The 25996-nt window shown below is 45.3% G+C and overlaps 1 protein-coding gene and 1 long non-coding RNA gene across 4 annotated transcripts in view; one reads left to right on the forward strand and one right to left on the reverse strand.

The window, feature by feature from the left end:
• LOC135911933 (uncharacterized) overlaps window positions 1-25996 on the forward strand; it is a 469826-nt gene that overhangs the window by 136927 nt on the left and 306903 nt on the right. For all 3 annotated transcript variants that reach the window (XR_010567517.2, XR_010567518.2, XR_010567512.2), the window contains exon 3: window positions 6979-7150. This is a non-coding gene — a long non-coding RNA (uncharacterized lncRNA). The remainder of the gene's footprint in view (window positions 1-6978; window positions 7151-25996) is intronic.
• LOC135911917 (uncharacterized) lies at window positions 14312-24061 on the reverse strand. Its single transcript, XM_065444264.1, has 4 exons — window positions 23923-24061; window positions 20574-20648; window positions 18869-19087; window positions 14312-16513 (listed from the first exon to the last, which is right to left on the reverse strand). The coding sequence occupies exons 1-4, from the start codon at window positions 23936-23938 to the stop codon at window positions 16125-16127; spliced, it is 699 nt and encodes a 232-aa protein (XP_065300336.1). The 5' UTR covers window positions 23939-24061; the 3' UTR covers window positions 14312-16124.

The raw sequence follows: 25996 nt of genomic DNA on the forward strand, positions 1-25996 counted from the left end.
GCTGCTGATTCCTCGGTCTCTCGTCGAGCAGAAGGTCGCTGGCAATGCGGCATTAGCACCGCAGGCTGCTGCCGCTTGCGAGCTCGGGCATCACGTACGGCTATCGTACATTGCTCGCAGCGTAAAACTCGAAGGACCGCTCAGTGGCGTTCAATTGCACATTAATGCATTCGCATTCGCAACTCATAAGAAGTGCTAAGAAGAACCAAGTATAATAAGCTTTCGCTTGCATAACCGGGCCTAGCCGAGCTAGGCCGCAGCCATTTTTTTACCATGTTTGTGTCTAACAGGCAGCTTCCTTCGTTATAAATGGTACACTGACGTGTATCGTTTGAACTAATCTTCTGCGATAACTTTAGCATGTGTACAGAACCGCATATATCATGCAGTGTACTATGCTTTTAACCAAGTGTAATAAAATATATGCTGCTTTTTTGCCTCCACCCCCACTGGATGATATATTCTTATTACACACTAAGCAAACAGTGCCTAATTACTTTAATATTCGCGATCGAGCTCCGGCTAAGATAGTGAGAATCCTTAAATCATTTATCACATCTCATTCCCTGTGAGACTATATAAAAGACCTTTGACTGTTAAAAATATTCGGTTTTTTTCGCTCTCCACAAGCGTACTGGTCGTAGGCAGAGTAAGTAATCACGATGAGAAATCGTTACTCTCCCCTTGCAAGAGAAGTAGGGAAGTGTTTGTTGGATGGGGGCAGGGCAGGGTTCAGTTTTGCGCACGCAGTAGAAACAGTCTAGGCTTCGACGATCCGTTGGGAAGTTTCATGCCCCGTTAATCAAAAGGTCACGGTGCAGATCGTGCTTTATTCCTTTCTTATTTTGTTGTTTTGTGTCAATATTGGCAATAGTTTTCCTGCCGACATTCCGTTTGCGAAAGATGTGTGATCAAAAAGCAAAAGCGTGGTGGCCTTTGCCCTTAGTTTAGGAAGAGATGATTTCTCTTGGGGTTCCCAGCTGCCACTCTGAGTCAAATTGATAGCACGTATGCCGAATAAGCCGCTATGAGAAGAGGCTGACCTCTTTAGCGCAGCAAGAGTGCGGACGGGGGCCGTTTCTTGATGAATTCAAGAAGCCTTACTATCGTGGAGACGCGCATGCACTGTCACGAAAGATACGCAGTTGCTTCAACAGTCTTTCAAACGGTTTCGTAAATATTTGGGATTTTAGTTTTAGCAGGCACGAAACACTGCTATGTTTTAAGCTCCTCAGCGATTCCAATACTCCCTAATGCGAAGTTTGAGCGCAGCTCTATACGTGTTTTCGTTCCGTGATATATTGGCTGGCGCTGACAACCCTTTGCGTGTGCCATGTTGCAGTCGCAGCGAAGTGTAGCTTAGCGACTGCCTCGCTAAGCTGGAGATGGCGAGAAGCAGCGTGCGGGTGACGCGGGGGCGCTATCGCGCGCGAATCGCTGCAGCCGCCGCAGACAGAAGACAGACGACAGACAGACAGACGACGAGCGCGACTCTGGCGCCATCTCTTAGCCGTCGTCGCCGCACGTCGCGTCTTGCGCGGCACTATACGCTTTCCTTCTCTAGCTTTCGCCAAACCCTCCTCCTCCACTTTCCTCCTCGCGCTCTTTTAGCCGTCGCCGCTTTTCTCATCCGCTGCGCTTGTTCACTGGGTTACGCCGGGAACGCCAACGCTCGGAGCAGAAACGGGCGCCTACGAGCTGCGCCATGAAATGCACTGTTATTTCACTTACTTTTCTTTTATCACAACGCACTTTTATGCAGTTAAGCACAAAAGCAACTGGAACACCCATGTCTTGCGTTCCATACTCTGGGAAATAATGTCACGAAACTGAAGTCATCCTGAAGATTTATATCAAGTGTTATGTCATGCAAACTGACCGCCTACAATTTGTAAGTTACAGTATGTACCGTACACATAAGCAAGAAAACAATTTGCGAATGTTTATTATTTAATGGAACATTCTTTTCAATTCATTGGGCTAGTGATGTCCGCCTCTTCCAGTTATCCACCTGAAGACGAAGAATTATGCTATCTGCTGGAGTCGATTTTTAAAAATTCAAGGAAAACATAAAAATTATCCCCCGCTATATCTTTTACGAAGAGGGAAAATTTACAACCACCACTCTGCAGCAGTGAGCTACAAAGTAAACCTGTATAAATTTCTGAAACCAGAAACTATTTTTCTCCTGAGAAACGCGTGCAGGTTTTCTTTGTAGCTCTGTCCTAGAATACGGTTGAATGTCAATTTTGCCTATAAAAACCTTTCGTCCACTTTGCGTCCTTCCGGTGAACTGATTCGCAATATATATCTTTCGTGCACTTCATATAAGGAGCATAATCATTTATCTTTTTGTGTTTGTGATAGAAATAATGCTCAATAAAGATTGTGTACGTGAACTGAACTAATGCACATAACTTTGCAACTCATGTACTGTTGAACTGTATATTTTTTATTCATCCAGTATTGTACTGAGTGCCATATTTCGTGTCGCCATTCTCCCCTTTTACGCAAACTTGTTTCCGTTTCCAAGTGACAAGGAGTAGCCGGTGCCACCATAAATGCGCCAACCTCTCCTAACATGCACTTCAAAAAAAAAAAAAAAGACGCTGGAGAGTCGTTCAGAGTGTTCCAAGTGAATGGGTGTGGTTATGAGCAAATGAAAGTCTAGGCAGAAATAATGATGGAGAAAATTTCTACTGCAATTCATCTAGTGACGCTTGTTAATTCGAGCATTTTTCTGTTCTCTTGCAGGGGGTATGCAGAATGCAGACGTTGAACTTTCAATTTGACGCGAATCATCTGTGTAAACGTGAATGTAAGGATTGCGCCAGAATACAGTAGTGTTGTTTTCACTGGGAGCAGAAGCCGGTATAGTCAACCATTTCTCGCCTCTGATGATATAAGCTAGGGAATGACGTGCTGTGAGATGGCTATACGGCATCACTTATTTGGTAACGTAGCTTTCTCTGCAGCACGCTTAGAGAGCGAATTGGTGGAGTGTTGAGGATTATTGTCAAGCTTAAATGTTGTAATATGTCTAAGCAACACTTGAACTAAGCGACCATGTGTATTTAAGATTTGGAGGAAAAGTAAATCATTCAAGTTTGTTGTAGTTATTTTTTTACATTGCGGAATGTAGCGACAAAGATCGCTCCTTGTCCGTATCGTTTACGCTTTATAAATAATGAGCCATGATACGCTATCCGAAAATACGAAGAATGAGTACGGAAGTTATTTAAAGGTTTAGGAAATCTGCCTTTTAAAGGTAGACTTCTCTTAAAATAGTTCACGCTATACAACCTCAGCGTCTCCGACATACTGTGAAAGCTGTTGGAATCTTTAAGAACTCACATCATCTGCCCGTACTCCAGGCGTCTACATGTCATTAAGTGCATTTCACGGAGAATAACCACATGGTTCCCAGAGATAGCATGATAAGTATGGGTAGTGCATGCATTTGTATAATCTTCTTTCTTGTGACTACAGATCGTATCGTAGCGTTACTTATTGTTCTATGTATTTCAATATTTTCAAGCAATCTTATTTTTTCCCAGTACATAAAAGCAGCAAGCTTCTCTACTGATGGCCATTAATTACGAATGGCTGCATGAACAACGCATAATACAATATTTAGCTAAAAATGAATTTTGCAATATCACAAAAGAGCTTCAAGCCAGAAGGACGAACTTTATGCACGTCTGTGTACTGGCCATCATTCGCATGTTGGGAGAGCCGTTGTAATAGCAGCTCCCGTAGCCATTCGAGCCAAAACTCCCTCTAGTAATCTTTCTACGGAACTCCATAGGGATTGGCAATTGGTTAGGCCCTCGGGGGTTGGAAATTGCCAGTTATGCACCATTACCACGTTGTTACTTAAACGAAGGAGCACTGCAATTTAACAAGCGCGAAAATCCCCGCTCCTATCAACTAACAAATCCGAGAAGATAGCCTAGCATAGTAAACTTGCTCTACCTATCAAGTATAAATATTGAAGGTGAAATAATAAAAAAAAGAAGGAATGAGAAATGTCGTGGAATAATTTACCGTAGTAACAAAAAGTTGTCACTTCAGTAGGTCGGTAAAGACATCATCGACTACGTCAAGACAAGCATCCAGAACGGCCAGTGGTGAATGCATCGATACAGAGGATACTCTCTGTTGACTTCCTCGCCGATTTCTAGGAAAATATCTGCGCTGATATATTGATATATTGCCTCGCGTGAAGCAAAATTAAGTGCCGCCAACTTTCTTTTCTTCATGTTCTGCGTGAGCGCCCGCTTCTCTCACGTGTAGCTCAATTATTGAAACCTCAAGTATTTCCGTCATGAAGGCGTGCACTACCGCGCTGACTCTGACAAATGAATTATATATCGAGTTTTAAACGTTACAGATGCGACATCGTTATGAGGCGCGCCGCAGTGGGCTCCGGAATGTTTTGATTACCTGGTAGTCTTTAACGTGCAACTAATGCACGATACGAGACAATTATTTTGCAAACCGTTCGCTTGAGATTGCGGCTCCCGCGGACAGGTATCGCCCCGCGTTCCTGACCTCAGCAACGCTTCGCCACAGTCACTGGGATGCCACGGTGGGTCTCGTGCTCAAGGACGTCAGGAGCGTACGGGAACTTTCCTAAAGAAGGCGAGAGAAAGAGGCAAGAGAAAGAGTCTCCTCAAAAAAAAAAAAAAAGAAGGAGAAATAATCCAACGAACTCTTCTCATGAAATAGTGTTATTATGCGATGCCTATTCTCCTTAGAGTGACTCCTCCGCATCCCCACGTCATTTCTAACTTTCTGTTTTTTGCTCAACTCCCGCTGATCCGGGCATTGAACTTGGTAACGATAATGCAATTAGCCTGTCCGCAGGTTGCGCTTTGTGTCAAGGGTAGGTGGACGTAAAATAGATCTGAGAGGCTTAGGGACAGTACGCCCCTGACCGCATAAAAGTGAATGCGCTACGGTTCGTTTTAATCCAAGCGTCTTCAACATTTCCATGTTGCAGTGCTTGTGTGGCGAAAACGCAATCGCAATGAATTGATCTGCAAGGCAATGTTAGAAAAAAAAAACGAAGAGACGAGGTAGCCTTTCGCAAATGTCTTTTATTATTGATGGGAAACAGAGTCCTTCGTGAAGACGTAAATTGCACGCTTTAAATTTGGGGAATAGTGATATAATCTACAAATAAACTGGGGTAGCATATGAGAACGACAAACTTTCATTATTTGATTTTAGCTAACCAACAAACTGACAAACCAAGCAGTACTTGTATATGTAAGCCTCATACGGATGCTGCATAAGAGATGAGGACCTTTCGGAGCAAAAAGCAAAGGTTTATTTTTGTTGGCAGACTTCATGAGCAGGTTTAAAGTAACAAGCATGCAAACTTACTGCAGTGTGAAAAAGATGCCCAATACAATGAGTTCAATTCAAATTTGTTTTCGTTTCCGAATCTTTTTCTTGGACAAGTGCTGCTTTCTTGTGCAACGATAGAGCAACCACCCTGAAGTGGTCTATGTTGAAGGAGCTTTGCTTTTTCACGCTTTTATGTCTAATCAGTAAACATATAAGGTTTGTATAGGTCTTGCAGGTAGCGTCACCTACCCCTCTGCGATAATACTTCTATGCACTACACCATCCGTGAAATTTTTTGCGGGAATGAATCTCGTCCGCGGCAGCCGCATTCTGATGGGAACAAAATGCAAAAACACCCGTATCCCCTGCATAAGGGGCATGCTAAGGATCCCCAGGTGGTGAAAATTATTTCGGAGTGCCCCACTACGCTGTGGCTCATAATCAAATCGTGGTTTAACACGTAAAACCCAAAAATCAAGTCAGTTCTATTTCCGTCACACAGTCTGTTTTGTGGAAAGTGTCGCTTTAATGTCATGTCATCTAGGAAAAGTTAACCAACAGCCCCCAACTACGTTTCTGATATCCCACTTTGCAGTTTGTGTGCGTTTAACCTGTTCAATTTAGTTTCCTTTAGAGCTACACCTTCAACAGCTGAACTTCTAACGCTATGATGAGTGTATGTCATTACTAGCGTTTAGAATCTGGTGGTTCCTTTTAGGAGCATGATGCTAAGAAATGAAGAAAAGTGTTTTGCAAGCATTGGCCGGATAGCGTACTTTAAAAGAATTTTCCTCTAGTGCAGACATTCTACAGGCGGCATCAGAAATTATATCAGCCTGCACAATTACCACATACAACCTTATATTATAGGCTAATTCATTCTAAAATAAATCTAATGCAGTTTTTTGTTGCTTGAGCATCACCTCAGTCTTCTTTATCCGCCAACTTTTCGAGCCAGCGCCTAGCAAGATTTCTTCAGAGGTAGAGATAAAAGAGGGGCTCGGCCATATTAAGAGGTTTCTTGAGATTTAAGAATGGACTGGCTATTTTTCGTCATCCTACGCTCAGGGCATCAAAAAGTTTTCGCTCGCCTACCCTGCGCTCACAGTGGACAGCAACATTCTTCAAGAGCTTGAAGGGGACCACACTTATTTTCGTCGTAGGCACAAAACGCACAACGTCTTTGTTCATCGTCCTTTGACCAAGGGTCACTGCCTGGAAACGTCCACGCTTTGCGACACTCTATTAATTACAGTTAGACGCCTGCACTGGAAAGCCAGCTATTCTTCACGGCCCGGAGAAGTTCTTGGAAATCTCCGGTCCGCTCCTGCATCCCTACCAGCAGCAGTACACTGTCATGGACACGCATTCTCTTGGCCGTCCCCAAAAGCTGTTGTGCGATCCATCTTTCTGTTTTGAGGAGTATATCCGAGAGATTGTGCTGCAAGAACAGTACTATCTCAGCAATGCATTACTACAAAGATAATTGTCATAGCGAAAGGGTACCATGAGGGGTAAAATATCAGTATAAGATTATTAGAACCGGCCTAGCTAGAGCTGCGCTAGTGCCGCTTCCGATGTTCCGGTACCTAAAGTACTGACCGTAAGTGTGTTTAACCGCAGCTGTGACCTAGTGGGCAGGACGCCTGGCTTGGCTGCTGGAGATGCGTGGATCGATCACCGCTACCAGACTCCCTTACGTCAACACGACGCGCAGAAGCAACCCTCAGCCAAGCGTCCCGCTTTCCAGGGTTGCGTTGGTTGGAGTTAGAGAGAGAGAGACAGAAAGTCAAAGGTAAGACAGGGAGGTTAACAAGATTATCTCCGGTTGGATACCCTACTGAGAAAGAGAAAATGAAATAAGAAAGGAGAAAACACACACAAATACACACACACAAGCACACACAGGCACACACACAAATACACACACACATACACACACACACACATACACACACACACAAACACACGCGCGCGCTCGCACACACACACACACGCACGCAAGTACGCGCACACACACACACACACACACACACACACACACACACACACACACACACGCGCGCGCGCGCAAACTGTTTCTGTGGGCCAGTGTCATTGTACAATCTTACGTCACACAATGTGAAGTCGGTTGAGACTTCCCAAGCAAGCATATTTAACAATAACCCTTGCAAGCAGCAGAGCAGAGATATCAAGCGAAATCTACGCAAATATGGATAAAACCAGTATAGGTCATAGTGAGACCATAAAAATGTTTCAGTAATATTCAAACGATAGTTATTGTTCGAAAGCGTTGCAAGAAAACGTTAATTTGTCGTCACAAGCCACTGTTTGTGATATATCCCCAATACAAGTTGCGAATCAACTCCTACATTGCCTTTTTTTGCGACGTTACATGCTTGGTGATCGATATATAATTGAAACGGTGAAAGCTTATATTCTGAGGGCGGTAAACCTTGTGGTCATGCTTGCGGACAAGCACAGGCTCAGCATGCCAATCAATAACTTTGTATTTGGTTAATTATTAACTGACTTCAGGCCGCAACTTGTAACGTTCTACTTGCGTGAGCGCTCTAGAAGTCCTGACTTCAGCTTTCTTTGTTTCGGCAAAGAACAAGTCGCAGTGCGAAACGGTGATAAAAGCCATAAAATCAAGGGCGGCAAATATTATTTATAATTCATACGTGTGCTCTTGTGGTTGACGTCCTTGCAGTCATCGTGTTTTATCGTTAAGGAACCAGTCAGTGCGACAACATGAATGGGAGGTAGGTCGCGAGCTGGCGACCTGTGAGCCTGTCGGGAAAGAAATTATTTCTTGCCGTATGAAACTCTTCCCTGCCGGCAACCTGCCGAAAAATAAGCTAGGTTGTGTTCTCGTGGGCATCGCAAACGCATCCTGTGTTTCACTGTTCATGGCAAAAGTCGTTAGGAGCCCATTTACGCAGGATACAGTGCGTCATAAAGCGAGATAAACCCTATATTATGGAGTAGGTTCCGGGTTCATAAATCACCAAGCCAATTGATTTGTGGAATGCGTGGCCAAATCATGCGATCAACTAATCAAACCTAGCATAATGCATGTCACTGCCGTGCACAAATTTCGTCTGCAAAAGATGAAATCTCTAATATAACTCGAAGCTAATGAGTCACACTTTCCACACGTTTAGTACTGCGATAATCGTACTTTGCTTTGACGTGTGTGCACTGTCGAACACTTGGCTACATTGATCATTACTTGTAGTAGTGTCCAGATTTCGATACATAAGGTAACGTTTTCCGAAATGGGCTCTAGCTTACATAGAATGGTTGTGCACACAAGCGCAAGTGATACCTTTTCCCCCTAGGTGGCACTGGATATTTATGCGAAGCAAGTTTTTTGGTTCTTCCCGAATTCCGCCTCAATACATAAGTAATGTGTGAATAATGAGCCGTGTAGGTGGGTTAGTTAGGTGGATGGCGAGGAACATGTTGCGCACTGGATGAACACCGTTGTCGTCGTCGTCGTTATTATTCCGCGTGTGTGTCTTGATGCAATTCTGGCTGTACCTCGATGATAAGTAGTGCTCAGGCGCAGCAATCATCTAGAGTGCTAGCAAGACTAGATATGCTGCTGCCTCAATACGCGGCTTGGAGATGCGCCTGCAGCTAGCAAGGCTCCTACGCCTTTTTCTCCAACAATACCGTATTCTCGTCATTCTGCACATATATAGCAACACGCTGGACTTGCGCGTTGTTAGTGTCACAATGCAAAACAGCCCACTTCTCAGCGTATCAGGAGCAAGTTCTCAGTATAGGTATCCGCATGGGAGAACTACTTCTCTTCGCTCGCACGGGCTTCCGGGTTCTGCAAGTCCCGCCCAACACTTGTATTCGTTTCCGAGAGCGAAAACCTGATATGCCAGAATCACGCGAAGGTGGGCGATAAAGGGAACCTCCGTGTCGCGGTCAATCACTAGCTTTCTCTTCTTCCGACCTCTTCGCTGCTTCCTTAGCTATCAGATTCCCTACACTGGAGGCGTCCGCACAAACAATCTTGGCTCGTCGGCGTAGTGTTTACCGATCGTATGGTCATCGGGTACTGGTAGGACTTCTAGGCTCTTGATCTTTGTCGTGTATGTTTGTCTCAAGGTACCTTAACCTAATACACACTTTTTCTCTCGTTCATCTCAGCAAAAAGGAATCGATTTACTCCATCAAAGTGATAGCTGCGATGGCGGCACTCAGCGCGGAAATGCCGCATTCATAGAATCGCTGGTGCTGTGACAGCTGGCGAACCAGCTGAGGTTTTGTTGCATTTCCCTAACGAGGACAAGAATGCATAACTTAGATATAATAAACGCTGAACTACAACTATTTGAAATTCGCCGCTCTTGACAACGCAGCGCCGGTACCTTGGAGCGAGATCATGGATCTCAGACTATCTTATATTGTTACGGTCGTTTTGGCGCTGAGGATTTGCTAGTATCTCGCTGGTTTTAGTCGTTGGTTTTCATTTTTGCTTCTAACCAATAAACACTCACCTAGACCTATGAAGGGGCTGGTGATATTCTATATGTCATGGCAAGCTAGTGTGCGAGGACTTAAGCAACAATTTCCCGCCCGCCATTCGTTCTTGCCCATTTTATGACTTGCCGTAACTCCCATCACGGTAAGAGTTGCCACTCTAGTATCGTGGTAGCGTAATTCGCCTGGTACAGCTCAACTATATATTCCGCTTTAGCGTTCGAATGAGTGAATCTGATTGTCTGTGCTAGAATATTTGAGTGAATTTTCACGGAATACGACAATACGCGGCACAATACGGCAGTGCGAATTTTCTCTCATGTCTGAGAAAATTCGTAATAATGTATAGTGCGATTAAAACTGTGCTATGAACTATGAACGCCCACGCCGGATTCGCTGTGAAGCGCAGCCTCGCTGAAGCTATAAATGCCTAAATGCTGTAAGTTTGCTCGTCTTCCGCACTGCGGTTTGCAGCATTTCCATTGCGGGCTTGCCCGGCAAAACGGCAGCACGCGGAGTGCCCATCCAGCAGACCTACATTTAACACGCTTCGCCGTATTACAGTACTTGCAGGATTGGCCCAGTTTTCCTTACATCGTGTCCATGATCGGCTCACTTTACTATGCCAGCGTCTGCAGGATCGGCCCACCTTGGTGAAAAACCGATCGAGAAGACACCCCAAATCCTCGAGGAGAAGACATAGAAAGCCTCGATTTATTAAAGGAATTATGCGCTTCAGGGCGTATATTTCCTGAGTGAGTGTATTTACATCAGCGGATAACTTTCTGTGGCCCTGACGGTTAAAGCTACGTAGGCAATACACATAAAGCAAGAAAGTTCTTGAATATAGTCTCACATTCTCAAACGCGTTAGCGTAATCAAGGAAGAGAAAACATATCAAGGCTAAATAGAACGCTGAGTGGTAAGTTCGACCTATTTACGTTATATTCTCTTTCGCTTCGGGCAAACCGACGCACGTTAAAGCCACGCTGATTGCCCGCGCCCCCTCCATGCCCCGTATCTGCTGCAAAAACCGAAAGCGCTGTCAGACGCTGCCAGAATGCATGGCGCGGTAGCACATGGGCAAAAGCTGCACTCACTAGCTTTGCCCTCGTTGCCAGAGAAAGTTCTCCGCAAGTATGCGTAGTTTTTTTTTATGGTAGTGATGTTGCAGCCGGCGTGCCTGACCGGATTCTTATCCGGCCTAGCATCTCTTTTGTGCAATATGAATCCGAGTGTTTCACCAAGCATCGATCAATATGGTGTCCCTGCCTATATATGAGAAATCTCTGGGACAGCATATATTGCCTTCCTTGCAATGTCTGTAATATGCCAAGGTTTCAAGAATACTACCTAAAGAAAGGCAAGGATTCGGAAACTTGTCGCAGTCGGACAGTTCCTGCTTATGCTGAACATAAAGCGCACAAGGCTATTGTGCACGTGAGATGTCCGCATCTGGAACGCTATTGACAAAAACGTACTTATGCTATAACTGGTTGTAAGCGAACAGTTAGGAACACTTGCGTACAAAAAAAAAGAAACGTCACTTACGAAAGAACAACTTTATTATTTCAGCCTTAAGTTCTTGCAAAGAAGCCTCAAGGCATCGTGACAAGTGTTCTGCCGCGCATTTTACCTTCATATGCATGTATATTTTTAATCATCGCGCTTATTATATTAATTCATCCAGCGTCCTTTTTAAAATTTTTACACGTTCGTAACGTTCCGCTAGTCCGCATAGAAGTCCATAGAGATTGTTCGAACATCTTCACCTTATCCACTATAGCTAAGTCAGTATATCCAAGCCTAAAGAGAAGGCAGTACAGAAGCGCAGAACCATTTTGTTGATAGAATACTACTAGGCGATTTACACACACTGAACACATTTCCATGAACGGTTTAACATTGATCCATAAGAGTTTACGTAAAGCACTCACGTGACATCTGCATAGCAACAAAATTTTCAGCATCCGAGGATCTTCGTTATATGTGTTGGAGATAGTTTTCATGTTGCGGCCCACTTTCAAGTATTTTTTCTATTAAGAGCGTGTTTAAGAGAGTTCGACATTGTTGCAGGTGTCGGTGATAGTTTCACGCTTAACAGAGCGGTAGCTGACAGTCATAAGCTGGCCTAAACTGACTCCATTTTTTAAATCCAATGTCGATCTTCGTCAGAGGTTGTGGTAAACCCAACATCTCCAACGCACCGTAATGGCGGAACTGCTTAAGTGTGGGTGTTATATTGTGTATCTTTGCTTTGACTATTGCTCACATGTGGAACGCGAACTGCTAGGGAAACTGCATTATTCTTCATAGCATTCTATATTGAGGTTAAATAGCAGTTCACATGTTGTCAGTTGATGTACTGAAGCGTCAGGAGGAGTTGGTAAAAAAGTTTATAAGGCAGGGTTTCTAACCAGGGTAAATACGACTGGGTACGATGTACTAGGCTGAGAGGTTGACAGAAATGAATATGATAGAACGAGATACGACATAATACGTAGCGATAGGCAATATGAAATTGGGCACATAATGCGACGCAGTGGTTTACGCTGCACTCGACGCTTCTCTTCAAAGTCCGTACGACCTGAACTACTTGTACGTCATATACGTGCCTCCAGAAGCAGCTTCGCACGTGTGTTATTCGCTTGTTTTCACAACTTCCGGCGAAAAATGACACGTGCGTTTTCTACGTATAATGTGTGGGGGTTTCGGAACACAGCTTTGGTGATTTCGTCGACGCGTTCCCAGCGTGGCGTGCTACAGACGTGCGCAGTGTTGCTAAACAGTCCCTCCCATGTCACTTATGTTGGGATCGTGCCGTCGAGAATCAGGCGTCCTTGCACGGGACGTGATGGCACTGCGCAACAGCAATCCTTGTTTACGCACTGGTGTCCACGTGTGCAATATAGCTCGGCAGGGGGCGGAAGAAATGTAGATCATTCGCGGCAAGGCCAAGATATAGCACACGTATGTACGCCTTTCTTTCAAACAATGTATTGGAGCTAGACGAGCGGTAATAATGGAGTGGGCCACCGGATCGTGTATTACTTGTCCAGAAAGGAGATCATCTTGATTCTTTGTTATAACTTGGTGGGTACTTCGGGACCGGAGATTGTATACGTAAGGGGAATAACCCAACGGCTTGCAAATTACATGGATAGAGTCAGAGATACAGAGTGGACAACGGCCACATCCTGGGAATTTTGTTCAGCGCTCCTCCGCGCTCCTTATATTTTGTCGTGATTACAGCTTAGGGCACGGTATTCTAGGTTCTTTCCTCTACCAGCATGTCTTTGCACGGAATGAGCCGTAGAAATACAATATCAGGGTTTCCTACATCTAAGCCATTTCTTGATTTCGTGGCATCACGCGCCAACACATACATACGTATAAAAACATTCTCTAAAATACGTGAGTCAAACTAGATGACAAGTTGCTCCGGCGCAACTCCCGAACGGCAGCTTTCAGCTATAGCTAGAAAAAACAATATATATACACTGATTATATTTTACTCCTACTATTCTAGAGACTTCCAACATAGAAAATAACGAAACAGCTTGAAAATAAACCTATGACCAACCGATCGAAATACTGCGTATATGCAAAGCTAAGAGCAGGATGAAGTCTGTGGTTTAGATCACAGATGGTTACATGCAGTTAATATTCAATATGAAATTCGGAAGGGGGTGGTAAAGTGAGCTTTGCATGTCGTGTACTGCATGGAGCAGATAGGCGGTGCTGTGTTGTCCCCTTCAGTTAGAACGTACACACTTGTGTTCGATACTTAATTTTGCCATCCCTGTGCAGTTATACCAAAACATACACCACGAACATTAAGCTTAGAGTAAATTGAACATTCTACTTGGCTAAAGTACCTTCATTTTACATACGAGTGAAATGTATAGCTACGGACCACAACTTTGGTGAAGACACTACTGTGGTGGTACGTTAGACATGTATGGGAATTGCATGGAAAAGCCGAAAACTGTTTGGGAAGACCGACATTCACCAGGAACTGAAGCAAGGATGACCCCTTTTTTAATCGTTGTTACCACTTTATTCTGTGGGCGCAGAAACAAGGCGAGAAAACAGTCAATTATGGTTTGATTTTTCCAACATGCGTAATGGGCAAATGGTGCAACCAAAGTTCCCAGGACTGGATGTACGCGGCCACCATAATGCTGCCAGCGGCCAATGCAGGAGATAAACAGACGCTTGAGAATATATGTGGCAAGCAGCGACATACCTAGACATTCATTTTTTCATAGAGAAATCGGCAATTACGATCTTTAATCAAGGTACGATGAGTTACGGGGTGCCAATTCAACAGCAACTCATGCCCATGGTCAAGCAATATAAATACCTCAGCGTAAACATAAACAAATCAAAGACTTAATTACGCAGCCACCAAGGTAATCTGAAGACACCGGCGAAGCGGAAAGCCGCAATAATGAATTGTGGAGTACTTTTGGCCCACAATAAATTAAGTTGGTGCGTGAAATTTGGAAAGGAGTAATGGTGCCAGCGCCAACGTTAGCAAATGCCAGTCTGTGCTTAAAATTTGATTACGTATCGTGGCTTGAAGTTAACCAAAGATCAGTAGGCTGGTTGGCTTTGGGAGCCCACGGAACCACAAATGAGGCAGTGCCGGGTGACATGGGTACAGCCTCTTCTGATGTCCGAGAACCACAGAGCAAATTTAGTTCTGAGGAAAGCCTTATAGGAACGTGGATCAAAATAAACGGGTGGCTATGGTGCACAAGTGTCTCTACCCGATAAATGTGCACACGGAAATAATGAAGAGGTACAGAAAGTTGAAAGCCAAGTACAGGGTAATTGAAAGTGTAGATGGGCAAAGACGAGTAATCAAAAAGAAAGTGAGAGAAACAGATACAGTGAATTCGATGCAAAGAATACAAATAAAAATACCATGGAGAATCACAAGAATAGGAAGCAAGAGATCCGAAGGGAAACGCAAAGGGCAGTGCTTTGCTATTTGAGGTTCGATCTGGTTGCCTAAGGGCACAATTATAATGGAGAAAATATTCGCAACAATATCAGGCATCGGTATGAAGCAGGAAAAATTCGGGGACCACTCAGGAGATCCTGTTGGATAGCGAAGAAATTCACCCAGTGAGATCCGTAGGTGACGTAGACCTTCCCGAATCGTGTGAATTTAAAGTGGTCGGAAGCATGAACCGGTCAGCAGTCGAGGTTAGCAAGAGACGTTTAGGATATTGGCGGAAAAATATCTGGGAAGTCACTGATACAACCGGGGATTCGTTACAGGCATAGGTAGCGATAAAAGGTATATTATAAGTTGCTTTGAGCAAGGGAAAAACATATTTACAAATGCATGCAAGAGTGCTAGAATGAAAAGCGTATACAGCATACCTGATTAACCCTAGCACAGGCTAGGTGACTGTTTGTCACCACGCCTTTTCAAAGGGATACCAATAAATCATCATCATCACGTGGAGTGTTTCGGCAGCAATCCAGAGATGTAATTCAAGAGGTTGATTCCATTTGTTTTGTAGAAACGTAGCACGACTAAGTGTAGAATGAACAGACATTTATTTACTCTGCAATTGGCGATGACCCGCTATATTATACACGATTAGTAAATCTACCATCTTGCTTTCTATGGAGTCTCCAGAAGCTTGACATGATATTGTAAAACTTTCGAACGTTTTCTGACAGTAAGTCATGATTCGCGCGCCTACAGTAACCGCATTGTGTGTCAAGAAAAAGAAACCCAATCGGCGATGACACAGAATAAGATGGTATGACGAGATCAGGCAATTTGTATGTATAGTGAATGGAATCGGCTAACGCAAGGCAGGGGTAAATAGAGACCACTGGAAGAGAGGCCTTCATTCTACAATGTACATAGTAATGATGATGTTCTTTTTGATAATGATGATAATTTAAGGCGGCTGCAGTTATTAAAAAAAGGATTGTGATATTGCGCACTCTTTTTGTATAAAGATTTCTTTCGTAGAACTTGCCTTTGCAAGTGGCATGGTTGCTTATATAGAAAAACACAGCAATCAGAGACATTATTTAACCCAATGTTCTTGCGATAGAGGACAAAGTTTAAAAACGGGTAACCAACACGTTGTGATGACAGAGGCGCTGCAGAAATCTTATTTCTCACGCACGCTTCGCGATGCCAAAGTACGTACAACGGAAACACATTTTTATCTCAAGCCATAAATAGGTCTTAAATATGAAGATTAGATCTCGCCAAGCATTCACTGTGATCAGCTCCACCTACAGAAGAGAAAGCATCCCAAAGCCAACAAGACACCTCCACCGCATGACGGCAGCAAAGCTGACCCCGGGGAAGGCACCAGCGTGTGCCTCTGCATCATCAGCTGTTCGCGGTCCCAATTGAATGCAGGAGGATTCTGGTACACTGACGAGGGCCGATAGCCGGGTTGGTTGTAAACACCGGAGGGCGAGTTGACGCCGAATGGACTTTGACAGCCGCGGATTCGCGGACACTGGCGGCTGCTGCTTCGGGTGCAGCATGAAGTTGTCGGGTGGACGCTGGTGGGTAGGTGGGCCCCCGATTGGGATATGTGACAGCAGCGCTCGTGGTCCCAGCAGTAGTGGCCACCGCCTCCACCACAGCCTCCAGTTGTTCCGCCTGTGTCGTCGAAGGTGAATGTCGAATTTTAGTTATAATAATTTCTGCTCGTCACACTTGAGCGGATGGAGCAGTATACATTAGTGTGGAAGCTTGGGCTTGTTGGTGATTCATTGGAAAAAAAGGACACAGCGTAAAAAAAGACAAGGATACGAAAGTGTGACACGCACACAGAGCTGTTGTAAGCAAGCGCTGTGTGCATGTCGCTCTCTCGTGTGCTTGTTTTTTTTTGCGCTGTGTCCGTTTTCCCAGTGTGCAATCAGCGACAAGATGACGAGCTCACGGATGAGCCGCTCACGAACGGCCGTCTTCGGGGTGGTGGTCCCATTATCACTCTTATGACTAAAGTGGGCGAGCACCTGATCTGCTGTAAAGGAGAACAGCTGGGAATGGAAGGAAATGCTTGGTGGTTAACTGTGCTGTTTGCTATCATGGACGTGGGTAAGCGGAATGAAACAAAGGGAAACACAACAGTTAGCTGTTATCGAAGATACGTTTTCTAAATAAGGGCTGAGAACATTGATAAACATTCTTCTTGAATTTGCTCGGTATATATAGAACTGGTCCCTGAGTAAACAAATGCATTTACTGTACTTTTGTGTCGCTGTGCAAGCGCAAATAAGTGAAGACGTGTGTCCTGTATGACTAACTTGGGCTTTTGTAATCAGGAGTCACTACAGAAGCCGTTGGTGAGCGCTTGCTGCATTAAAATGCTAAGCTTTATTTCGAGGGATTACTTTTTTTCACTCAAAGTGAGACATGGTAATCCGTTTAATCCGTTCATACCGGTGTATGTCCCACCTAAGACGGATTTGAGATAGGGTTCCATGAACCGCCGAAACCTATCCCACTGTTTCTTCTGATGAACTTGATTATGGGTACAAATGCGATAATAAATTGGAGGCTGATCTCTACATACAAAACAAAGCCTACATTTCAATATAACTTTTGCTTCCGGCGCCGTCTAGAATAAGCGACATAGCTTCCTTTCTGCATCCACTTCACATGCTTGTTTACTTCGGGGTTCCTTATATACCTCTTCTTGCCTCGCAAATATTCTTCTGCGCTGTACGTTACCTGCTTCCATTCTTTTCCTTGCTTGACTCATTCGCTTTTATTACAGCGCAAGTTATTATAGGTGGGTAATGTTCCACGCAGTTCGCAAATTAATGGGGAAGTCAATGCGTCATGATCCGCACGTGCATCTTGCCTCCATTGACACCCGTAACCTGTTCGCTTGTGAGTGCGGAACCATATTCCAGCCTTAGTGCCCACTGCTTCCTGGTGTAACAATGGGCAGCCCTTAGCCGTTTTTAAGTACCGATTACTTCCCTCACCACTGCAATGAACAATCGTGCGGTTTGCCAGGTTGACCTCCATCCAATGAAAACTCCACCCAGTAACGCATCTGATCTACCGGCGGGCAGTTAGCCATCGTGGACACCTGCTGACTTGTCCGTGATGCACTAAGCGACATTCCTTCACACCAGGGCGAACGCTGAAGCTGTTGCAATAAATTAAATTGTGAGGTTTTACTTGCTAAAAACCACGATCTCATTATCAGGCATGGCGTAACGGCGGAGTGCGGATTAATTACGACCACCTGGGTGTTTCTTTAACGTGCACCCACTTCACGGTCCACGGGCGTTTTTTTGCATTTTGCCTCCATTGAAATGCAGCCGACGCGGCCGCGATTTGTTCCCACCACCTGATGCCGTAGCCCCTAATGCCGCGGCCTAATGCCGTAGCCCCTAAGCAACTATGGCGGGTACTGCAGCTGTGTCTGGTGTGGTTGGGTAATTCTTTAGAACAGCAAGTGCTTGCAACTGTGCGACTTCTCAGCAGCGGGAGGTTTTAAACTTGACTAACTACAGCACCTATTGACCAAGCCTAACCTTTCAGAATAGAACGAATAATAAGCTTCGGGCACTGTCGCGCTTGCCATAGCAAAAAAAAAAGATTACTTGTGTTCCACCCGACAGACTATGCGAAATTCGCAGTACAGCAGTAACACATTGAGCAAGCACTCCGGACACAAACGTTCACAGAGCACATGAACCATTATAACTTAGTGGCTTATTCCTTATTCTTAAGACTGAAGTTTCTGTGTAGTACGTTCCTCTGGCAATTATCTCTTGATCTAGGGCATACTTCAGATTTTTTAGAGCCCTACGTGGCAAACATGTCCGGAAGTGTTGTCGAACCTCAGATTGGGACCTCACAGAAATGTTTGTTCCTCGAGAGGCCGACAGATTGTGTGTAAACATTTTACGTAAATTCTACTTGAATCACCAGGAAGCTTGGATATTTGACCTTGCTTCCACGCTGCTGAAGGCGCCCGCTAAGAGTACGCACCGGAGACCGCAGTTCCTTGGTGACGCCTCGTTCCGACGGGCACTATCAGCACCTTAGAAGTCCCGCCCGGTCTTGGTTCTACACCCACACGCACGCACGTCCGGTAATTGGGCTCGCAGCGGTAACCTTCGCGGCAGCAGCCGGTGGGACCGCGGCAGCAGTCGTCCATGTCTGACGCGGACGGTACGGGCCGTGAACGGTCGGGGTTCCATCCGTATCCTGCAGTGCGAAAATGGTGAACAGTCCGCAAGTTGTGGTTGTCATAAGCGCATTCGCACCTCATTTACGCTTTACGGAACTTGAAAACTGAAAAAGAAGGAAAAGGTACAGTGAGAACCACGAAAGTGCCCGCCTCGATTCTGGGTGAGGGGAAACGTGGACTATAGTAGTAGGGATGCAGTTTAAATACACGCGAGCCCAGGAACATTTATGTTGCTTTTTAGCGTTTTCAGTGCGCTGAGACGACCACCTTCAGTTATACTGTGAGGCTGTTTATGACTAGTCTGCCGTGAAATTTTCATGTGTGCGAGCAAAAACTCGGTGACGTCCGTTTGTTGTCGTTCCAAGCCCGTGCGTGCCTAGATTCCTTCCGCTCTCCTATAGGGTGGCGGGTACGTCGCCCCTGTCTACTTGCACCGGTGGGCGGTCCCGTCGAAATGTCACGCGTGCCTCCTTTCTGCCGGCTTCTCGGAGCAGCAGTAATCCATTCACGTGCTTCGCTAGTTTCCTCCGGGTTCCCGAGTTGACGGTAGTCGTCCACGCTAGAGCACAATAATAAAACCAGTAGTTGCCGAGCAGCGCGTTTCATTGAGCGTGAGCCATTGGTCGCTCATAGATATGATTGTGCTTAAGAACGTGTCGAACATTGTACCCGAGCCGATCAGTGTGTACCAAGGCCATCGTCACGACCATTATGACTAGAAAATAATGACCCACCAATCAAGACAAATAACCTCCGATCAAGACAACAAATGTGTGTGCTTATATTTCGTCACAGTGACCATTTATTAAGACAATAAATGAGACAACAGCAATAATTATCAATCATTTTGTGTCCTGCTGGCCACATAACTTATTTGCACAGGTGGTCTTCGTGTGCCTTCCGTTGTCTAATTTTAAGAAAACCATAAAGCTTAATCTTGAACAGAAGGTATATGGCCGTGTTGCCATAAAGATGACGTTGTTTGTCGGGCGCTTGTGTTGTCAGCTTTCTCTCAGCCCTTGTCTTGCCGCGCTGTTTCAATTTTCAAGAACATAAAGACGAACTGCACTAAACGAAGCGTTTACACTTTGAACATTGCATTTGCGGGCTTTTTCGCACATCGTGCGTGCTTGGGCACAGTGCGCAGAGCTGCATCGAATTAAAAACCTCTCGGTAGCGCGACAGAGCTGCTTTCAAGAGACAGATTTGAAATTTGAAGAAAAAGAAAATTATTTAGTACGGCAGAGCTCAGTGTGAGGATCTGCTGCCGTTGCATTGACTCAGTTCAGAGTCGCAGGAAGTGCGTGTAGTAATAAAAGTCAACGATTGCGACAGCTTCGTGTAGTAAAGTGAACAATTGATATATCCAATGTTAAAAGCACTCAAAATAACATATCGCTTATATTTCCTATAAGTACAAAAAGGTCGTACGCCACTCGTAATATATATATATTATAACAAACTTTCTCCTGTAATGGTGAGACATGTCGAACCGGTACTGACCTTGTGCTGCTGCAACGAGGGCAAGGAAGACGGACGCTGTGGATACTTCTCTCATACTTATGGTTTGTGGAGGGCCTAAAGAAGAAAAAAAAGAACATCCGAGTGAGCAACCAGTTCTGAACGAGCCTTTGCTGTATTAGTAAACTGGAGTTGAAAAAGCACATCTCTCACGCAGGTTTAGCGACAGTGAGAAATATGTCATCGTGAATGTCACCCCGTGTAGATTACTTCTCCCACGTAATGGGGCGACAACGGACCGCTAGACATGCACGGCATCCATCTCTGAGCGGTGAGGGACAGTCGCTGACTCGCCACCGCTAAAATGAAGTTTGCTTTTAAACTCAGTCGCCAAGGAGTGCAGTAAATAGTTTTACACTAAGTTTACACATACATGTAAAATGGATATGAAACCCGAGTGCAACGTGGCCGCTTAAAGGCAACATATTCAGTGATTTTCACCGTCTCTCGCATTCAGTTAGGGTTACAGTAGCTATAATTAGAGCACGCCAACCAACTAGCAAGCCTGCATAAACGTGGTGAATTCCTCTTCTTAAAGCGCTCTAGAAACCGCAGTACTTGCGCGACCACTTCTCTCCCATTCTGACTTCATTTCTGCGGCAGACAAAGTTGCTGAACTCAGCGACGAACACAAAGAGCCAAGTGTTCGTGGAATGAAAAGGTATGAGCCTGCGAAAGCAAATCGCACCGCTGACCGCCACACTAACATGGCCTGTAGAAAGGAAGCGATCTCTGCTATCATGACGCTGCAGTAACATACAATGTATACAGTGCAGCCCACTCTTATAGAAAGCACTTCAATGCGCGGCTTTCATTTTGCTAGCCCTCTAGCTGCAAATGCCGGCTGAATCATTGTCAATCAACTGCACTGGTTCGCAGGAAGCTGCCCGCGCTATCAAACACTCGTAATCTTTTTATGCCTTACTATATTAAACTTGCCAGGGAGATAAATTACCCGTTAGCCATGATGTGTTCCCTTTTAAGAGTCTAGCACAGTGTACGTTGTGAATTTTTAGTGCAGTGTTTACATTCTTTGGGAATTTCCTCAAAGCGTGCAAATACTATCTAAACTTTCACAGACCACTTGACCTTTCGCCCGATTTCTACATACTTTGCGCCATTTCTGCGCTGTGTAGTAAATCATGTTCGATTCGCATATTCTTTAGGCCGCAAGCCCCCCAACCAAGCGCAGTGGTGAGGTTCATCACATAAACTCTGCACTTTCATGATATGTACTAAAAGGTGGACGTTAGAGTTCTACAAAGTTACCAAGAATAAGTTTCCAAGAGTACCTTTCAATGGATAGTTTCTATTTATTACCCTGTGATCCAATTTCATGACTTAGGCCTCGAAATAGCAGCACTGGTTCTGATGTCTTGCTGTCCTTGAGGCCCAAAACTGTTATTGCCGTGAGGAACTGTGTTCAACCGCATCTGATACTTCCGTAATGGTTGTGGTAGCAGTGTATAGCCTTTCATAAGGCAAAATTTGGCATTTGTTGTTTCTGCTAACCTCGGAGCTTAAAATTTTTCCTGGCCCAAAAACATTTTTCATAAGATATTGCCACTACGGCTACTATTCTTAGGATGTACGTAATCCAACTTAATCATTAACGCCAGGAGAAGCAGCTTTCTGACCTACGTTGGCCTATAGCTTGTAACCTAGTGATATTGTTTCTGCTTATTTAGGTAATCATAGCGCTTTTATGCAAATTGAACTGTTCCCCAATAATACTAGGTGCGCAGAAAACTAACATAATGATATCACTTAAAAAAAAGCATCACCGGAGTTAAAATATACCTCGTCATCCTTTCCCCGCGCAGCGTAGCTAACCGAATATCTGTGTGCTTCACCTCTCTACCTTTGCTCGTTTTCATCTCTCTCTCTCTCTCTCTCTAGCTCTCGCAAGTTCTTTTTTTTCTATTAAGTGGGCGTTAATATCTAGGTCATTTATTAGAATGCGCGTTATAATTAGGTAGTACTTTTTCCCTTCCATCAATCTCGAATGACCTAAAAAATCCTTAGAGTTCGCCCTTGTAAACTTTACCTTCCTTGGTGTTTCTGATGTGCCCTAGTCTATTTCTCTATCAAAGCGTCTGATACAATTCAGTTGTGCAACGATCGGCCTCCACGACAATGACGTGTTATGGCCACAATGGGTGCTGGCATCGATCTGTCATCAAAGGGGGACAAGGCCCGTTCCTACCAAAGAATACGCGTACCGTTCGAAGCGTACGTGCCATTGACGCGTTACGATGATATTACGCATATAGATATGACTCTGTTGGTCCAACTTTCAGTGTTTGATGCAGGAGCAGTTGCGTTGGTTTAGGTAGGTGAGTCGGATGGTTTGTCGGACGTTGGGGTGGTCATATGCAGAAGCTAGCGAAGGTCGCTAATATGAAGGTATAGGGAGCACTGGCATTATTGCTATTCAAATAACATATCCAGGCTTTTACCTTGCGCACATACAGAGCATATCACAGCACCTGCTATGGGATTTGTGGCTAGAAGCCATGCTTCCTTGTGCTCTTGATTAGTGCATTCTGATATAGGTGCTGGGTTGAAACATTGTAGATGAGTAAGTGGTGAGTCTTTTAAGTAGCACCAGTGTCTGCCTCGCCCTGTGTTACTGCGTCTAGTTTTTGCGCACCTCGGCGGAACCAATAAAGTTCCGTAATGTGCCTTAAAGTTTCCGTAACGGCTATTGCGTGTCTCTTGTTCGTTTCACAACACATGCCGCGACGTGATATGCGTAACGATTGATGTAAAAAACAGTGCATTTTTACCAGACAAAATGAGTAACAGCCCCAATGATTATGGAAGATAGAGGCTTGTGAAGGTTACAGTTTGGCAATTGTAATCACCCTGAAACAAGGTGCAGTAGAGTGGACGTTTCTGCAGCTTCGCCTACCGACAAAACAAGGAATTTCGCCATAGCTTTCTCGTGCAACTTACAACTGAGACGAGCCAATTTGCTCGCTCGAAATCCGCTCACCGTGTTAGAGCCCACACGACATAGTGAAAGTTGACAAGGCAAAACGTAAGTCGAGCTTACTCCGCTACTGTAAACTTACGGACTAATCGCCGCGGTAGCGTAGGGCTTATGGCGTTCTGCGGCTGAGCACAAGGTCGTGGATTCGATTCCCGTCACTTCGGTTACATTTACGACGGATGGGAAATGCAAAGAAACGCTAGCCAGCTTAACGTGCACTGGGTGCCTAGTGAAGTATCACATGTGCTCAAACTTAATCCCAAGTCTTATACCCACGGCGTCCTTGATAGCCCAAGTTAGGGCGCCACGCCTCATGATCGAATCAATCAAGCTTACCCACTGTTGGACACATGTAGCTTCGTCCACGCCGTCCCCAATGCGACTCTGGCTCGAGCTCCAAAGCGCCCCGCGACAGCGATTCTTACAGCCGACTGGCACTGAAAGGCTGGGCAGAAGCAAATATCCGCAACGCTTGAACTTCCGCCGCATCCGTTTCTGATGAAGGGCGGCGCACAGATGTTGCGGCTGTTATGGTCGCGCACAGCGGCGGAGAAGGTGGGCCATGGCAAGCCGACACAAGCGGAGCATCAAACGCGAAACAACGCACGCAGGGCCCGCCGTTGACGCGTGTCACGCAGTCGTTGACACGTGCCAAGTGGCCGAGCTCTCCGCCTGCACGCGTGCGCGTATACACTAACGCTGGCAAGGCGAACAATGGCCGAACAAGTATGGGCCAATAGACGCCGCTGTTTTAATTCAGCAGGTGTTGCGGATATGCGTAACACGTAAGACAGGCAGTCTGTGAATCGTTCGATGAACAAGAGATTCTTCTATACCCCCCTTTTTTTTTAAGGAGACAACTGGAGTTCATGAAAGCAAACTTTTCGAACTCTCCCGGACTTTCCCGAGTGTAGCTAGGTGCTACTGCCTTGCTGTATGTGTCAACACCGAACAGCGCTATGCCACTTTTACTACCCTCACTAGTGCCCTTGCTGCGTGCCTTGTTTTCTATGGAATTACTGGGTAATGAAACAAATGCTATCCTAATATTCTCATGCAACAAATATACGTCATGAACACGTTTCTTTTAATAAAGCACACCTTTCTATGCCTAGTTTCTTAAGGTTGGTTGTTTGGCACATCTGCGTCGTCAGTCTTTAGCCGAGTAAAGTCCAGTTTATTATTGCACTATCTCGAGAACGAACTCGGACTAGCATGTGCGCCAGCCGTGCACACAGCGTCATAGCAAAAAGAGGACTATTGCTGTAGGCTGTATACAACCTGCTCACGTGGGCCACATTGTGGGGATTTCCGCGTCTTGGCCGTCTTCACAGGCGAGCATTTAGGTAAACGACATGGTGCAAAACGTTATGTAGAACATGAAGCTTCTCTTCTCGGTGAGAGTGAGATAGAGAGAGAGAGAGGGGGGAAGAAAAGGCAGGGAGGCTAACCGGACTGAGTCCAGTTCGCTTTTCACATTCTAAGATATGGTTCTAGGTTGGATATGCATAATTTTGTAATGTATTAACATCAGGAGCTCACGTTGGAGCGCAGATTCGGGCTGCAGCGCATCTATCATGGGAGACGCCACTAAGAACAGCAAGCCATGCTCCCTGCTTGAATGCAGCAGCTGCTTTCGAGTGCGGCTTTTGCCGGCTGTTCTTAGCAACTGCGTTCAACCGTGGTCATGGTTGGTTGTTTTTAGTGACGGCTCCCATGCACAAACCGCCCTGGCTGTTGCGCTTAGGCCACCATACTTAAATCTTGGTTTTTTTAGGCGTCCTTATATATTGGAGGCTTTCATCGAGCTCCCTTACCGTAAGGCAGTGCCGCAGCTACCTTCATGTCCCCCCTTTTCCCTTACTTTTTTTTCATTAACTTGTGTTGCTTGGTAATGCTTGCCCACGTGATGCTTGTCTGTGTGAGCGTAATTACTTTCCGGTGGCCGGTCGACAAGTGAGGAGAAAACGGCGGTGGCGAGTTTCACCGGACGGTAGTGCGCTCCATGCAATGCACATTTAAACTGCTACGTCTGGGGCCTCCAACATTGCTCAGTGCTTGCGCTGCTTGCCGCGCACACCGCCACGTCTCGAGACAACGTTTAGTTATTATAGCCTCTTTAGTTAAGCCTACAGCCGATTTGGAGAACCGACAGGACTGATTTGGAATACCGCGCCCAACTGTCACCAATAGCTTAGCATCCTGATGGAAATCGAAAGATAATGCAACCATTATATGAGAACGAAAAGGCGGAACAGCACAGGACGACAAATTAGTATTTCCGAAGCGGCCGGCATGCACCGCCAGGTCTCCCCGTTGTCCTCCGCATGGTGTCCTTGTGTGCATTAGCGTGAAACCTTAATCAGGAAGAACCGCATGCCTTTATATATTAGGGACGTTTAAAACAGGG

This window comes from Dermacentor albipictus, chromosome 9, assembly GCF_038994185.2.
Source record: "Dermacentor albipictus isolate Rhodes 1998 colony chromosome 9, USDA_Dalb.pri_finalv2, whole genome shotgun sequence".
NCBI classification, from domain to species: domain Eukaryota; kingdom Metazoa; phylum Arthropoda; class Arachnida; order Ixodida; family Ixodidae; genus Dermacentor; species Dermacentor albipictus.

Bases quoted from the DNA above. Each gene is read 5' to 3' on its own strand.
- LOC135911917 (XM_065444264.1), bottom strand. The intron at 19,088-20,573 runs GTCAGTACCGGT...TTCGCACTGCAG, and splicing joins CCTCGTTGCAGCAGCACAAG to GATACGGATGGAACCCCGAC. The intron at 16,514-18,868 runs GTGCGTACTCTT...TCGACGACACAG, and splicing joins CCAAGGAACTGCGGTCTCCG to GCGGAACAACTGGAGGCTGT.